The sequence below is a fragment of the Oryctolagus cuniculus genome, chromosome 19 (genome assembly GCF_964237555.1).
Source record: "Oryctolagus cuniculus chromosome 19, mOryCun1.1, whole genome shotgun sequence".
Lineage (NCBI taxonomy): Eukaryota > Metazoa > Chordata > Mammalia > Lagomorpha > Leporidae > Oryctolagus > Oryctolagus cuniculus.
The window spans coordinates 35,843,696-35,859,766 of record NC_091450.1 but is presented as its reverse complement, the minus strand read 5'-3'; the positions used below and the strand labels follow the sequence as shown (position 1 = coordinate 35,859,766).

Below are 16,071 nucleotides of genomic sequence, written 5' to 3'. Positions count from 1 at the left end.
CGAACTTAATTGTTACTGTGGATTCGTTCTGAGAGGAGGAGCGTGGTGGGGGCAAGAGGTGCGGAGTCACCACACAGATCCCAGGAGTTGGGTGAAAGCGGGTGAGAGGCGAGCAGCCCGCAGACTCATCTATTTCAGTTGGTACAGCAGCTTATATAGTCGAAGCAGCCAATCCAGTCAAGGGGCGGTTTATGCCCTAATCAATAATAGCCTGTTGCCAGGAAGACTCCATTGCATGTGGTTTTGGAAGCCATCCAATCACAGCCTGTTGCCAGGCAGGCTCCATTGCCATGTGGTTTCCAAAGCCATCCAATCACAGTCTATTGCCAGGCAGGCTCCGTTGCCAGCAGCCATCTTGGCATGGCCTTCTTGTTCCACCACATTGCCCCCTTTTTGTTTATTTTTGAGCAATGGGAGGCATGATTCTTGGCCATACCATTGTTGACCCCATTTCCATGTGGTCTCCATTCATGGCTGTGCCTGTCTTAGGTTGTCCCCCAGGGGATCTTACCCATCATTGACTAACCAGCGCTCAAAATGGGAGACAATAGGAGTGCTTGCTCAGATGGGGGTAGGAATGAGGAACAATGGTAACCACATGCAGGCTGTGGGCCATTTGAGTGGCTGACCAGAGATAGTGGGGATATAAAACAGTAGTGGATGTGGCTATGGGCAGTTCCTGAGGGTAGGATGATAGGGCAGCAGCTTGACAATTGGTAGCAGGTGCATCCACTAACAAGGTGGACTCTGTCTTGTTCAGCTGGTTCTGGTTGACTATCAGTTGCAGGCTTGATGTTTCTGGCTGGTACCCAAATGGGCTGTCCCACATTCTCTGGATAGACACAAGCATATCCTTGGCCCTTGGTCAGCAAAAGCCTTTCTATGGGTGTTGGAATCCAGGGCCTGAATTCCACATCTGCTCCTACATTTAGAGCAAACATGCAGATGGGATGGGGTCTAGCAGCTGCTCTGGGAGCCTGGGGTACCTGGGGACTGCCACAAACATGGGGATCCTCACTGGGTGCAGATGGGATGACCTCACATGGGTTATTGCCTCAAGGTCATCTAAGTTCATCCCATGGGTATCTGGGGGGTGTCTGACCAGGCATTGCTGTGTTGTCTGCTGACACGTCATTTTCACTGTCAGAGCGCTCTCTCCCTAAGTCATCAACTGATGTCTGTGAGACAGGGACCTGGAGTGACAGGCTCTCATCACTCACAGATTCATTATGTTTGGTCATCTATCTGGGTTTCTGAGAGGGGGTATCTTTCCCATGTTTGAGTGCTTAAGAGTGGCACGGCACACCAACTCTAGCCAAAGGAAAGACACGCACAGCACTGCTGCCATAACAAAACAAATTCCTAGCACCTCAGTGGTTGATGGCATTATGCAGGGGTTCCCTACTTTAGACGGACAGACAGTGGTATATCAGGTCATATGTTGTCCTCTGCAGGGACTTCCTTGATTTGTTAGGTCAAGGCCGTATGCCCACATGGTGTCTCCGGAGCATCAACTCTCTCAAGGGAGGGTAGATGACTTGGTTCCAAATTCTGGGATGATCAGTCCCTTATGTGAATTCACCAGGCGAACTGAAAATAAAAGGAGGAGCCGAGAAGCGGCATTAGGTTTCTGGGCAGTGTGTGCCTAACCTGGGGTCACTTAGACCGAGGACAAGGACAAGGAAAGGGGCGTAGGAGGGGGTTCTGTGCTCACCCTCACAGAACCGAATAGCACACAAAACACCGAGGGGCCTACTTGCTGAAATCAAGGGGGGACCTCGCCGAGTCCGACACACTGTCTCTCAGTCACGTTGGTGCCAGATGTTGCTATGGATTCATTCTGAGAGGAGGAGTGTGGTGGGGGCAAGAGGCGCAGAGTCACCACATAGATGCCGGGAGTTGGGTGAAAGCAGGCCAGAGGTGAGCAGCCAGCAGACTTGTTTATTTCAGTTGGTGCAGCAGTTTATATAGCCAAGGCAGCCAATCTTGTCAAGGGGCGGTTTATGCCCTGACCAATCACAGCCTGTTGCCAGGCAGACTCCATTGCCAGGTGGTTTCCCAGGGAGTTTCTGAAGCAATTCTTGAGTAACTGACGCTTTCTTGCCAGCAGCCATCTTGGCATGGCCTTCTCATAATACCACATGATCCCTTGAGGGTGCAGGGGCCCCAACATGTGGTGCCAGTGCCCCCCGACCCATGAGGGTGCCAGCATCCCCAGCCCCATGAGTGTGCCTGAACTACCAACCCCATGAGGGTGGCTGCTGCCCGCCCTGGTGATGGTGCCCATGCCCCCGACCCGTGAGGGTGCCTCTGTCCCCCGACCCATGAGGTTGCCTGCGCCCGCCAACCCCTGTGATGCCAATGCCCTCCATCCCCCATGAGGATTTCTGAGCCCACCCAATTGGGGAGAGGTTGTCTACGTGCCCCCCCCACACAGTGGCATCATGACTACCCCCAGCCCTCCCCCACCCCAACCACAGCCCACAGGTGGGCCTTCCTCAGTCTTCCTGAGCAGACAAAACTCCGGGAGGCTCCCGAGCCATCTTTCAGAATCCCTCTCAGTGCCCCCTGAGGAGCGTCAGTCAAGGTAGGCACCTGCCACTCTGCCTGCCTCAGGACCGCATCTGCCCCACTGCACCAGCCCCACACTGGGGGGCGCCCCTGGGACCTCAGGCCCTTCCTTTTCCCTACTGCAGTGCCAGACTCCCTCTTTCCTATTTCTTTCCTTGGGCCAGCTGGCTCTCTCCTCTCCCTTCCCAGGCAGCCTCGGGACTCAGTGTCGCTGCCCAGGGCCTCCGTGGCTGAGCCTGGGGGTTCTCTAGACAGGATCCGCACCACTGGCAGATGTGGGTGCCCTCTGGAGCTGTCAGAGAGGCCAGGGGCTTGTGGTTGATGGTGTAGGGGCTGGGAACTTGGGGGGTGTTGTGGGACAGCCAGAAGCCTTTGAACTTCCTCCTGGGTGTGCCACACCTGCCCCAATCAGAGCTGTGCTGCTGGGGGCAGGGTGGTATCCTGCCCCCAGCCTGGGAGCCCCAGCACAGGCCAGGGTGACATGCCGGGGGTCACCTCGTCCCTTGGGTGTGCAGTTGAGAGTGGCCGGGGGTGAAGCCTTTGGTTGCTTGATGACCTCAAAGCCTGAGAATCCTCTGCACCCATCAGCCCAGGCGAGGCAGGGACGTGCAGGCCTCCTGCCTCCCTCCTGGGCATTGTCACACCTGCTACTGGCTGAAGGTGGGATCCTCAGCCCCGGATGAGGCCCCTTAGCCAGGACAGGTCAGCTACTCTGAGTTCAGCCCAGCCAGGCCTCAGAGTTGGCCCAGGGCCCCACCTGCCGCTCTTCGCTGGCCTCTGACTCTCCCCTTCTTCTGCTTTTCTCCAGCAGGGAGGGTCCTGCCTCGCCTCCATGACCTGCAGCCCCCCGACCAGCTGAGACTCCCCTCTTAGATATTTGAGTTTATGGCCGCCTGCCGGCCCTCGCTCCCCAGGGTCCCCTCAGAGGACTCCTGGGGTTTGTGAGTACCCGAGGGGCCTCCAGCGCCCCCTCCAGCCACCCGTTTTAGCTGCGTGCTCCTGGTTCAAGCAGGGTTCTTCCTCCTGTCTTTCTCCATCAGGCCTGCTGGCTGCCACATGAGCCTCCCAGGCTAGTGCTGGCCCTGGCCCGTGGGTCCAAAGGCAGGGCCGTCAGGGAGGAGGGAAGTCTGAGAGGGCCAGGCTTGTGTCAGGACTGTGGCTGTGCTGCCTGGGTGCTGTGTGAGAGGTGGTGTGAGTGGCAGGGGAGGCCCTCTCCAGCCTCCACCCCGACTCCACGGAAGCTCTGGTCACCCACTCCAGCTCCTCCTCCCATCTTCCTTCCCCTTCCTGTCCATGGCCTTTTCCAGAAAGCTCACTCATGTGCCCACCTCCTGCTGCTTCCCACCTCCGCCCTGCCCACCAGTGCCATGGCCTGGCTGCTCTTGCCTTACCACCTGTCTCCCTCCTCTCTCTCCACTGTTCTCTCTGCTCTCTCTCCCACTGCCAGCTGATTGGGTCAGGCAAGGCCATCCCGTCCTGAGAGCCCCAGGCCTCCCTTCGACCTCTAACCAGATCCCTCCTCTTCCTCAGAGACCTCCCTTTCCAAGCCTGCCCGGACACCTGCTCTGTGATTTGACAAGGGCCCCTCAGCCCCAAAGCCTCCCCTTCATCTGTGACTTTCTGTTGTGTGGTGAGCTCATACCTCCAGGCGTGACCTTGGTGAAAATTTGTGCCCTTCTGGGGTCCTGCCTCTGCCCTGTTCTATAAATATCTATAAGTACTCATAAATACACACACACACACACACACACACACATGTGGTAGTGCCCCTGGAGTCGCAGTGTAAGGAGACCAGCCTGGAAGAGGCCTCTTCACCCCACTGAATGCTCAGCACAGCACAGAGGCTGCCCACTGCTGGCAGGCCCTGCTGCCCTGTGCAGTGCCCACCCGCAGCACAGCAGACCCTGGACCCTGCGACAAAGCTGCTCCTCACGGGGCCAAGCAGTATGGCTCTATCTCTTTATTTCAAGATAATAACAGGAGCCACATCACCATGGTGCTTTAACCCTGTCTCTGCCTCTTTCCTGGGCCATAGACTGTCAATAAATGTTTCCCAGCCCCAAATAATTATTAAGGCCTCCTCCTCATTTGCGAGCTCCAGCCTCAGCTATGATACAGGGGAGGCCCTACCCCCAGCATATACAAAATATACACAAGTACAATATGTACGTGGGAGTGGGGGTGGGGAGGCCCACTGGAGGCAGCCTCTTCCCCTCATCAGGCCTAGAGTTAGCCCCAACTGTCCTAGGGCCTGACAGAATGCTGCCTACTGCCCTGCCCCAAAGTGCCTCCAAAGAAAAGGGAGTCCCCCGAATGCCTGCCTAGCCTGCCTCAGCCCTGCCTGGCTGGTGTGCCTCTCTTAGTAAGGGGACAGGCGCCCCTGCATCACCTGCCCCAGCCGACCCTTTGAGGGCTGTTGACCGTGCCTCCCAGCTGGCCTGCCTGGGGGCACAGGCACGGAGTGAAGAGCTGGACCAAGCTTGGCCTCCCATTAGCTTCAGCTTGCCTAGGCCACCCTGTGATTTGGGACCGGGAGCCTCCCTTAATAAGGGACTGCCCTCGCCCAGAGGACCCTCATCCTATTGTGCCCTCCTCGCCCATATACCCTTACCCACGATGCCCCTGGCCTGGAAGTGACCCTTGCCCATGATGATGCCCCTGCCCCAGAAGTGACCCCTGCCCAGTGATGCCCTTGCCCGGGTGCCCCCCACCAGCAATGACCCTCACTCAGATGCCCTCCTCTCCTGATGCCCTCATGTCTGTGCCTGCTGATGCCCCCACGTGATGTTCCCGGCCAGATTATGCTGGCCAGGCTGACAGTTAGCCCCAAGAGGGGTGATGAAAACTGCCTGGCTGACTTGCCCAAGTGGATGAGCACCCCCTGGTCTCGGCTGTTCTGGGGGCCACACAAATGCTGCCTGTGTTGGTCACGGCCTCTGAGGATGGAGCTGGAAATGAGGAGGCCCCAGGAGCCCCCGGGGTCCTCCAGAGAGGCAGCCTAAAGAGGCCTTTCTCTCCCCATCAGGGGTTCTGGCTAAGGAGGGAAGGGAACTGGGAAGGAACAGCAGGGGATAGGGTGGCTAGCAGGGGTGGAGTGGCAAGGATGGGGTTGGGGCTCCCCGGGCTGATGGCATCTGGTGTTAGACGATAATGTTGTCATGCTCATCAGCCCGGTAGAAGAAGGGGATGCAGTGGTTGGTGCCCAGGCCTGGGCGCTCCCGGGGGTTCTGCATCTCCTGTGGCTGCTTCCTGAGCTGCTGCACAGTAGGGTTCTGCTTGTGTAGCACCTTCTTCTCAGAGTGCAGCTGTGTGTAGGCGGCCACGTGCTGCTGCAGGTGGAACAGGCACTGGTCGCGCTGTTGGTGCAGACCCTGAGCCTCCTGGCTCTTCAGCTCCATCTGCGGAAGACCAAGGGGGGTGGGGGGAGCATGAGGGCAGGTGGTGGCTTGCTAACCAATTCCACTGGTTGCAGGGGAGTGGCGCAGAGCCCCGCATCTCCTGCACCCAGCCTCACACCTCATCCCCTTCTTTCCCATCACTTTAACTTGAGGCCACACATGAGAGGGAAGGCATCATCTTTAGGGGAACACTCGTGCCTAATACTTTACATGCACAATCTCAGCTCATCCTCAACACCTGTGTAAGGAAAAAATGCTAAGTTCCTTTGTCAGGAATCTGAGGCTTAGCAAAGGGTAGCTAAGGTGGGTGAAACGCCTCTCGTGGGACAATGATGTCCAGGCCTGGGAGGAGCCCGGGGCTACCAGCCCTAAGAGAGGCAGGACAGTCGACATGGAGGTCACCTGTCACTCCAGACTGGAGCGGCCTCCCTCCTGGGCCTAGCACTGCCCTCCCCAGAGACTTGTCCCCATGGCCCAGTCCTTCACAGTCGGGCTGAGCGTTACCGTTTCCTTCAGCTCCCCCAGCTTCTCCTGCAGCTGGCCGAGTTCCCTGGCCAGCTCGTTCTTGATGTGCTGCTCTGCCTGCAGCGAGAGGGTGAGCCGCATGTTGTCATTGCTCTGCACAGAGAGAAGCAATCCGTTGCCACCCAAAGTGGCTGCATCCGGATCCCAGCACCAGGTGCCCACCTCCCACAGTGCTGGGAGGGCTGGAAACTCAGCCCCTCTCCTCCGACAGACATTTGAGCAGGGTCCTGGCTCACAGGGCACCTGCCTAGGTCATCACCGTCCCCTTTGGTGGGGGGGAAGTGAAGGCCCAGAGGGAAGTGTTTTGTACCAGAGGCCTTGCCCAGGGAGGCCAAACACACCAGTCTCACGAAGCCATCCTGCAGTTCAGCCAGCTGCTCCTTGAGCTCCCGGTTCTGCAGGAGTGCACGGCTGATGGTCACGCGGTCGCTCTGCTTGTGCTCCTCAGCCTGGCTGCCCCACAGCTCCGCCTCCCGCTCCAGCTGCAGCAGCCGCTGTTCCTGCTGCTGGTTCAGGCGACTCAGGCCTGCGTTGTCCTGCACCTGGGCCTGCAGCTGTCCCGCCAGGCTCTCCAGCTCCTTCTGCAACTGCTCAGCCTGCGCCTGCAGCTGCTGTTCCACCTCCGATGGCCCCACGGGGGAAGCTGGGGACTCTGGGGTGGGAGGCTCAGCTGAGAAAGGAAGCAGCCATCAGGGGCCCTGGCCTCTGGGTTTTCAAAAAGCTCCTGTCTTGGTCCTTAGCTCCTCAGGCCAACTTCTTGCCCCCACCCCGGTGCTGGCTTCTTGGCTAACAACTTTCCGTATTCAGATGGTCATTACCCTTCCAAGCCAGGACACAGAGTGCTTGACCGTGCATGGTGGACAGTGGGTGCGCCACCCCTATTTACAGATGAGGTCACCTATGCTCAAAGAGATGACAAGACTCGCCATCCACCGGCACAGACCTGCTTCCCTCTGCCACAACACCCCTCACCGGGGCTCCCAGGCCACCTCTGCCCCTGCTTACCCATCTGGCTCTTGAGCTCAGCCAAGGTGGTCTCCAGCTCCCGCACCTGACCCAGGCTGCACTCCTTCTCCTCCCTCAGCATGCAGAGCTGCCCAGAGCACAGAGAAAAGAGCCATGAGCAGGGGCCACTGCCTCCCTCTAAACCGATGCTGCTGTTGTTTCTGTGGGGAGAGTCAAAGAAAGGAAGGTGACTAAGGAAGTCCCGTCTACTCCACTCCCAGAGCAAGAGGGGGTGGGCAGGGGGCCAGGGCGGGATTGGCACATTCTCAGACCCTATGGGCACAGGGCCTGTCCCGAAGCTCCCAGGGAAAGAGTATGTGGGTCTTTGCTGGTTTTTGCTCACTGCTGTGGAACCGAGTCTGAATCGGGATTCTCCTTAGGGGACAGTAAGGTGAGCCTCCAGAAACAGAATGTGAGAAAAGACGGGGGTTCCGCTAGGTTTGGATTTACAGGGGTGTGTGCATTGTTCGACAGCTCAGCAAGTGCTACATAAGGGTTGGGGCTGCTTTTAACAGCAGGGATACAGGAATGAAAAGCACAGGTAAGATCCCTTCTCTCCCTGAGGTTGACATCCCAGGGAGCCTGGAAATCTTGGATTCTTAGAGCTAAAAGAGACCTTTGACAACTGCCATTTCCACCTCCTTGGGAAACTCAAGCCCAGGGTGGAGAGGCGCTTGTCCAAACTCAAAGCTCAGGTCAGGGCCTGAGTCAGGGTGGGGACACGAGGCTCATGGCCAGTGCTGAATGAGAGGCCACAATCCCAGGGCTGTGTGGCCAGGGTGCAAGCAGGGGTATCTGAAGAAGGGAGGAGGCAGAGAGGGCAGCAACAGGATGAGAGCCATGCTGCACGCTCCATGCTCTGGGGTCCCTCCAGCTGAGACCTGGCCCACCCAGCTCTACTCTCCCTCACACCAGGGGGCCCCCAGCCCCTTTTTCAGAGCCTGTGGGGAAATGGAAGCCCAGGGTGGGCAGCATGGAATCAGGGGACCCCACTGGGCTCTTACCAATTCCTCTATGGTGTTACTGAGCTGTTTGTTAGATAGCTGGAGTCCAGGGCTACTGCCAGCTCTTGGTACCGGCTCTGAGGCGCATGCAGAGAGGAGGAGTTGCAGGAGGGTTGGGGAGAGGTAGAGAGAGCAGTCATTAGGGCTGGTGGGGGTGGCATGGGCTGTCTCAGCTGGCAGCGGGGAACTCAGCCCCTGCTGTGGGAGAAGAGGGGGGCTGGCCCTGCAGAGCCACTCACCTCCAGATCCTTCATGTAGGAAGATGTGAGGCCCTCTCCACTGATGTAGGATGTTGACTAGAAGAGACAAGAGCTCCAATGGAGATGCTAATCCTCTACCACCAAGTTCCTACCCTCGGACTGCCTCCCCACCCACCTTTCCTCCCCCCACCACCTCCACTTGGCAACTCCTCTGCCCAGCTGGGCTTCTTCCTCTCATCACCCTCTATGCCTACCTTCAGACTACCTCTCCCCCCACCTCCACCTGGCAACTCCTCTGCCCAGCCTGGCTTCTTCCTCTCATCACCCTCTATGCTTACCCTCAGACTACCTCTCCCCCCCCCACCTCCACCTGGTAACTCCTCTGCCCAGCCTGGCCTCTTCCTCTCATCACCCTCTAGGCCTACCTTCAGACTACCTCTTCCCCCTCAACTCCACCTGGCAACTCCTCTGCCCAGCCTGCCCTCTTCCTCTCATCACCCTCTAGGCCTACTTTCAGACTACCTCTTCCCCCTCAACTCCACCTGGCAACTCCTCTGCCCAGCCTGCCCTCTTCCTCTCATCACCCTCTATGCCAGCTTATCCTGGGTCTCATCACCATCCCCCTCCCTTCCCGAGTGATGCTCTCCCTGTGCTTTCTGCACTGAGATACATGGTCACCGTTCTCATGGCCATGTCCTTCATCTGTATGGCTTCCAAGAAGAAGCCATCACCCAGCCTGCCCAACACGGCCCAGCAGGTCAGTCTCTCCCAGGATCTCCCCATCTCTCAGGAATCCCAGCCTCCATTTCTGTCCTTTCCTCTCTCTCCTCCCTTCCTGAGTCCAGTGTCTGGGGTACCTCGGAGACAAGACCATGGAGCTGCTGAGCAGGTTGACGCAGGCTCTCCGTAGAGGACAATGTCCTAGGGACAGGCACACAGAGGTCAGGGGTGCAGGGGCTTGATGCAAAAGAGGTCCTTGGGCCGTGGCCTGCCCTCACTCCCATGGCTTAGGGACTGCTGCCCGCACAGGAAGACACTCACTTGGTCTCACCTATGAGGACAGGGCCATAGTCAGCATCATGGATCTGAGGGAGAAGAGAGAGTGATCACCTGATTTCCAGTAAGAACCACCCAGGGGTGGCAGGAGCCCAGCTCCTTCCAGCAACCTGCCACTGCCACAAGCTCAAGAGAAAGCCCCATCTTGGCCTCCCCCACCCCAGTGCCGGGAAGGGTGCCTGGCACTGGGAACGAATCTGCCGGAAGAAAGGAGAAGAGAAGGCACAGCAGGCACAGTCCTCTGGGAAGGGAGATGGTGCAAGCATACAGGGGTAGCAGGCACAAGGACGGAGGCAAACCTGAGTTGGTGCCATGCTAGTTAGACTAGCGCCAGGGGACGCTACACCTCCAGGTAACACGGTGGCATCAGCAGAGGGTGGTGCAGGAGCAGCGCGGTCTTTGGGCACCTGTCAGGGAACAGAGCAGGGAGTTAGGGGGCCGTGCAGGAGAGGAGGTGCCTCGCTGCCATGGACACAAGGGCGCAGAGCAGGTAGGAAGATGTCGTAGCAGTCAGAGTGACAGTCACACATGCTGGGAACCACAGGGGTTGTGGGAATTGCTTGCCCGGGCTTGGGGACACGTGACATCTTTTCAGGTGGCCAAAGCTCAAAGGAAGGGGACTACGACCTCCGTGGACACGAGGCCCTGGTTCTCCCTGGACCTCAGCAAGGGCTCTGACCTCCGGCAGCCACAGCAGGCAGAAGGAACAGGCACCAACATCAGGGAGCATGGCAGTGTTCTTCCAGGAAGTCAGTCTCTGCCGCACAGTGACCCTAACTCTAGGCCCCTGCTGGGCCGAGGCTGCTGGTGGTGACGGGGCTCCCTCCAGGTAGTACCCTGCCGCTGCCCTCTCCTGCTCTCCGCCCTTTCTCCCTGCCCTCCTCTTTGCCTCAACCATCAGCTGCATTTCTCTGATTCAGGCCTTTCCAAGGAGAAATGTTGCCCAAGAAACCCCTCCCTGCTTTCTGGAGATAAAATCAACCACAGCGCCTCATGGCTATACCTCTCAGCCCAAACTCGCAGCTCCAGAAACACCTACTCTACCAAAAGAAGCCAGGAAATCACAGGTAAGACATCTGCTCTTTGACTTGGCACATGGAGGTCATGGCGCCTCATTGCCAGAAAAACTGCTAGGGAACAATGCGGGGATCTAGTGCTTGGAGACGTGGAGAAGCCTCTCCTCCTTCTTCCCCAGCAGGACCTCCTCCCTCGGCCAGCCCCATCCAGCTTCTCCCCAGGCTCAGGCCTAACTCTCGGTCCACGCATCTGGCTCTAGAGACCACCTCATCTCAGCAGGCCAGACGGCCACACACAGCCAAGATGACTGAACAAGTGACAGCAGCCAGAGGAGCTGAGTGGAGGCAGGGAGTTGCTGCCTGCTCTCTGGACTCTTCAGCCCTGGCCTCTGAAAACCCCAATCGGCTGCCTCCTTAGAGTCCAGGCTGCAAAGCCTACAGATGAGGATGAGGTGTGCTGAGTCTGCAGTTGTACCTTTGGAGAGTGGACCAGCAGATGGAAGACTTCTCTCTCCCTCTCTCTCTCTCTCTCATCTTGGCTTCTCTATAACTGTGCTTTTCAAATACAATCATAAGTAAAAGAAAATAGAATCTATGTACTGTGATTACTTTGTGAACAACCAAGTCACAATTCTACTTCTCAAGGTGGAGCTTCGCCTGTTGTCAGGACACCAGATGAGAAGCCTGCCCCTCCCATCACGTCTGAAGGTGGAGCTTTGCCTGGGCGTCAGGACACCAGATGAGAAGCCTGCACCTGGCTTTCAGTCTGAAGGTGGAGTTCGGCTGGGTGTCAGGACACCAGGTGAGAAGCATGCACCTCGCGTTCAGTTTAAAGGTGGAGCTTCGCCTGGGTGTAGGACACCAGATGAGAAGCCTGCACCTCACATCGCGACTGAAGGTGGAGCTTCACCTGGGTGTCAGGACACCATATGAGAAGCCATCTGCCTTTCAGTCTGTAGGTGGAGCTTCTCTTGTGCATCAGGACACCAGATGAGAAGCCTGCACCTGGCTTTCAGTCTGAAGGTGGAGCTTCGCCTGGGTGTCAGGACACCAGATGAGAAGCCAGCACCTGGCTTCAGAGTTCCTGAGCCTGATTCCTAGCTCCAGCTCTGACTCCAGCTTCCTCCTCACGCCAACCATGCAGACACTGTGATGGCTCAAGTACACTGAGCTACTCGAAGTCAAGTACTCAGCTGTCAGGACTTCTCCGTGCCTGGTCCCTGCCCAGACTATGCCATTTGTTGTCTCCTCTGAGGCCGCAGAGTGATCATGGCCCCTACTCAGACCTACCTGTGTGGGAGCCGCCGTGATGGTTGACCAGCCACCTGTCCCTTTCCCCAGGCCCATCTCCAGATCAGCCCTGCTACTCTGGCTTGGCTGAAGGCCCTGGGGTAGTTAGGAAGTGCCAACATTATCTGCAGGTAATGGCCTACCTAGCCCTGCATGCCTGTGCCCTGTCCCTCCCCCAACTCAGGCTCCTTGCAGCCCTGAAAGGTGTTCTATGACCTCACGATGCTGCCTATGACCTCATCACTCCTTCTGCCTCCACCACTCACAACGTGGATGAATATTACCCACCTTTAATCTTCACACTGGCCTCAAACGCCACCTCCTCCAGCTGCAAGTCCATTCGGAACCCACCTCCCTCACCTAGCCATGCAGCTGGCCTATTGCCGCCTTTCCCCTGCCCCCTCAGAGGACTCTGCCACCCCCATGGCACCTCCTGTCTTGTTCTTCTACTTCCACCACTGTGCAGCCAATGCCTTTGCCATCCATGGGCCTAGTGAACATGGTTGAGTGTCCCATCTGATATGTCAAAGAGACGAGGGGCAGGCAGAGTGTCCTAGCACTGGTCTGTCTGGGTAGCCTCACATCCTTGCCGGTTACTTCCTCTGAAAAGCTAACCTCCATCCTTGTGATTATACAGCTAATTCATTTTCTCTTAATTCTACCTTCTCACTCTCAAACCAAAATGGAATTCATCAAGTTGAAAAATCACTCACTTCTATCTGGTCTACTTGCCCAGAGGGCAAAATGTAACAGCATTTGTATGTTTTCAAATCTCTCCTGGTCTGACCGCACTGGGCATTCAATGCCCAAAATGCCACAGACCTGCTCTGGAAGTTATTCCCAAATTACTGAATCTTTGAGGTGTGCCTTACCCTCTCCAAGATGATAAAAGACACAAGGGAAGGGAAAAAATGCAATTAGCCAAGCAGGGGAGGAAGCAGACATAAGCAGGCCGAGGGTTAATGGCAGCAACTTAAAACAAGCCAGAGTCTGCAGCAAATGAGACAAGCCTCAGGGACATGCACATCTGGGAGGCAGCAAGCCAGAGAGGGGGGGTCTCGGCACTGCCTCCCCTTCCACTTGTCCTATGGGGCAGTGCCACCCCATCGGAACGGTTAAGGTCAGACACCAGCACCTTCAGTATGTCCTGCATCTAGAGGCGGTGAAAAGGGGAAAACAAGGGCAGGGAAGACACAGAGACGTGGCTTAGAGAGAAGCGAGGATTCGGGGAAGGAAGAGGTGGAGTCAGGAAACGGAGGCTGAGGAAGAGCAGAGATCCACACCGTGGCCCCCAGGCCATCCTCTCAGACTGGCCATTGCTGCCTCGCCAGACAGAGGGAAAAGTCCCCAGGCCCCAGAGTCACAGGAAGCGCAGTCACTGACCAGCGCGGCTCTCAGACCCTCCCCCAGACACGACCCCCACTCTCCATGTTAAAACCAGACTTCTGCAGAAGGGTTCTCTTGAACAAGGGAGGCTACAGCTCAACAATTAGAAGACACTGTTCCAATCCAATAATATCTGACAGCCTGAAACGGAAGCCCAGGGGAGGCTGTGACTTTTCTGAGGTCACCCAGAGCCAATGTTCCTAAGGGGACAGCCCGATGGCCGGGCTGCTCTCACTGACCTGGCTTTTCCTGAGGCCGGGGATGAGGAAGTCGCAAATACCAGCGACTATGAATGTTACAAGACCCTGTATTCTGGATTAATACGAGAACAGCAAAAACTCTCAAACTTTGTGAGTAAAACATCAGCCCTATCTATTTCACAGATGTGGAGAGAGAGGCCCAGAAAGCTTGAACAGTTTGCCTTACATCATATCCCTAGCAGAGGGAAAGGGAGCATTCAGACCCAGAATCCTTGACCAGTATCTAACACTCCCTTCCACCATCTTCCACTGTCCTCTGGATCCCCAATCCCCACCCCCCATTGCCCCTTAGCCCCCGAGCCCCCAGCAGCCTGGCCAGCCAAGACTCACATCCTCAGTTGAGTGACAACCCCGAGAAGTGGTTGTCTCAGGGCTACTGCCGTTTTTAAAGTTTTTCTTCTTTTTTCCTCCTGCAGGACCACCAGGCCTGTTCTTCCGCTGATACTCTCTTAACTGTGGAAAGGAAAAGCAGTTGATTCTCTGGAATGCCCTAAGCCCCTGCGGTCACATCCTACTTCACAGTGTTCACAAGAACTCTCATGTCCACCACTGACTTCATGCCACCGACAACCCTTCAAGGGGCTGGAATGATCAGTTAACGTCTGAAGAACTGACAACATGGCTTCAATAAAAGGGAATGATGGAATTTAAAATCAGCTTCCAACTCTCACTTCTGGGGTTCTGCCAAGAATCAGCAGCTGCTGGGAGCAAAACCAGAGGTAGAGGTAGAAGGTTAAACATTATGTGGTCAGGAATTGCGCTTTGTGTGGTTTGGAAACAAGACATTGGGTCCTTTCTTCCATATCAGAACCTCGCAGAACTTCGAGGGGCACCCCGAGGAACCCTGGACACCGAGGAGAAAGAGTAGAACCCAGGCATTATTCCAGCCAAGGGCCCATTATGACGTCACGACAGGTTCCGACCCAAGCCCCAGGGCGGCCTCACCAAACTGCTGCCTGCTCCTCTGTGGCAGTGCCCTCACCCAGCTTCAAAAACTCCCCTGGGGAGGGTTCAGGCTATAAAGTTTAGTCTCCCAAGGTCTGTTCCACAGACGGTCACACAGCTGTCACTCCAGAGAGCCTGAGTGTGGGGCACTCTGCTCCCAGGGTCAGGGAAATTGAATGGGAGCCTGAGAACTCGCACACCCCCAAAGTAAGTCTCTGGAGAGTCGAAACCTGGGGGAAAACAAAACCTGTTTTCCCGCGGTCACCCAGAAACACTGCCCACACTTCCAGCTCCCGGGGAACGGGACACATCTCACTGTCAGTGTCCGAGCTGAGGAAGGGGGTCCCCCAGTCCTCAGTCCCCTTGCAGGCGGAAGCAGAAAGGGGGTGAGGACTTAGGGGACTGGGCCGGGAGATCAAAGCCCGAGCTGGAGGTAATGCCAGTCCCCAGGGGGATTTGGCCTCAGTGCATCCCACTCTGCCCTACCCACGCGCTGCGTAGGGGGAGGTGGGGCGCAGGGTAGGGACCCGAGTCCTTGGAGACTGAGCCCATAGACCCCAAGGAGGTCCGGCTTCGGGAGGCTGGAGGCGAGGTCTGAGGCTGGGCCGAGGAGCCCCAGGAGACAATGGCCCAAAGTCACCCAGGGGCGACAAGCCAGGGTGGGGGCTGGGTGCTGAGGGGGCGGTGCTGGCTGAGAGGACTTGGGTGGGGGAAGCCAAGGGGCGCTCGGGCTCGACCAGAGTGTCTGAGGAGCCGCACAGACCCCGCCACGGACCGACCACCAGAGGGGCAGTGGGCTGGGCCGGGGGCGTGACCCCGACGTTTTACCTTATTCTTGGCCGCAGCCAGCTTGCTCTGTCGGGTTTCCTCCGACATCGCGGGGAGGGGGAGGGCGCGGGGCGGAGTGGGGCACATCACCACGATCCCGGCAACCACTGCGAATTGCTCCCGGCAGCTACCGCGCAGGTGTGTGACTGAGCCAGGAGACGCAGGTTCAGGGCAGAACTCGGCGGGGCTGGGTGGGCGTGGTCTCCACACTTCAAGCCCATTGGTCAGTGAGAAAGACGAAACAAAGAAGGGCATGGTCCGAGGCGTCAAAATGGGAGCTGCGCGTGCAGCTCTGTCACCGCCCACTCTGGGGGCGGGGCGATTTCCCTTGGGTGCGGGCGCCTCTTGCTGGGAGCCTCATGGCGTCCGACACAGAATTCTAGTCAGTCTGCGGACCCCAGAGGCCGCTCTCCGGCCCGCGCCCTCAACCCCCTTTCTCCACAGGCGCCACCGAACCGGGGCCTCGGACCCCAGGGCTCAGGAGGTGGGCGCGGAGCGCAGAGCAGGGGACACTACATCAGTTCACGACCCCTTTCTGACTCCTCCCAGATGTGCCCCAGACGTTCTCCTTTCAGAAATCCCCTCAG

General features: G+C 57.4%; 2 protein-coding genes across 3 annotated transcripts in view; one reads left to right on the top strand and one right to left on the bottom strand.

Annotated features, from left to right (window-relative positions):
- Positions 1–16,071, top strand: part of LOC103347431 (translation initiation factor IF-2) — a 779,171-nt gene that overhangs the window by 96,946 nt on the left and 666,154 nt on the right. The window lies entirely within an intron of this gene.
- LOC138846953 (golgin subfamily A member 2-like) lies at positions 4,337–15,676 on the bottom strand. The gene is given in 12 exon segments (XM_070064253.1): positions 4,337–5,969; positions 6,474–6,587; positions 6,836–7,164; positions 7,500–7,587; positions 8,504–8,572; positions 8,575–8,580; positions 8,743–8,799; positions 9,561–9,624; positions 9,745–9,788; positions 10,059–10,166; positions 14,042–14,164; positions 15,485–15,676. Coding segments are annotated over 12 exon segments (1,347 nt in total). The 5' UTR covers positions 15,572–15,676; the 3' UTR covers positions 4,337–5,711.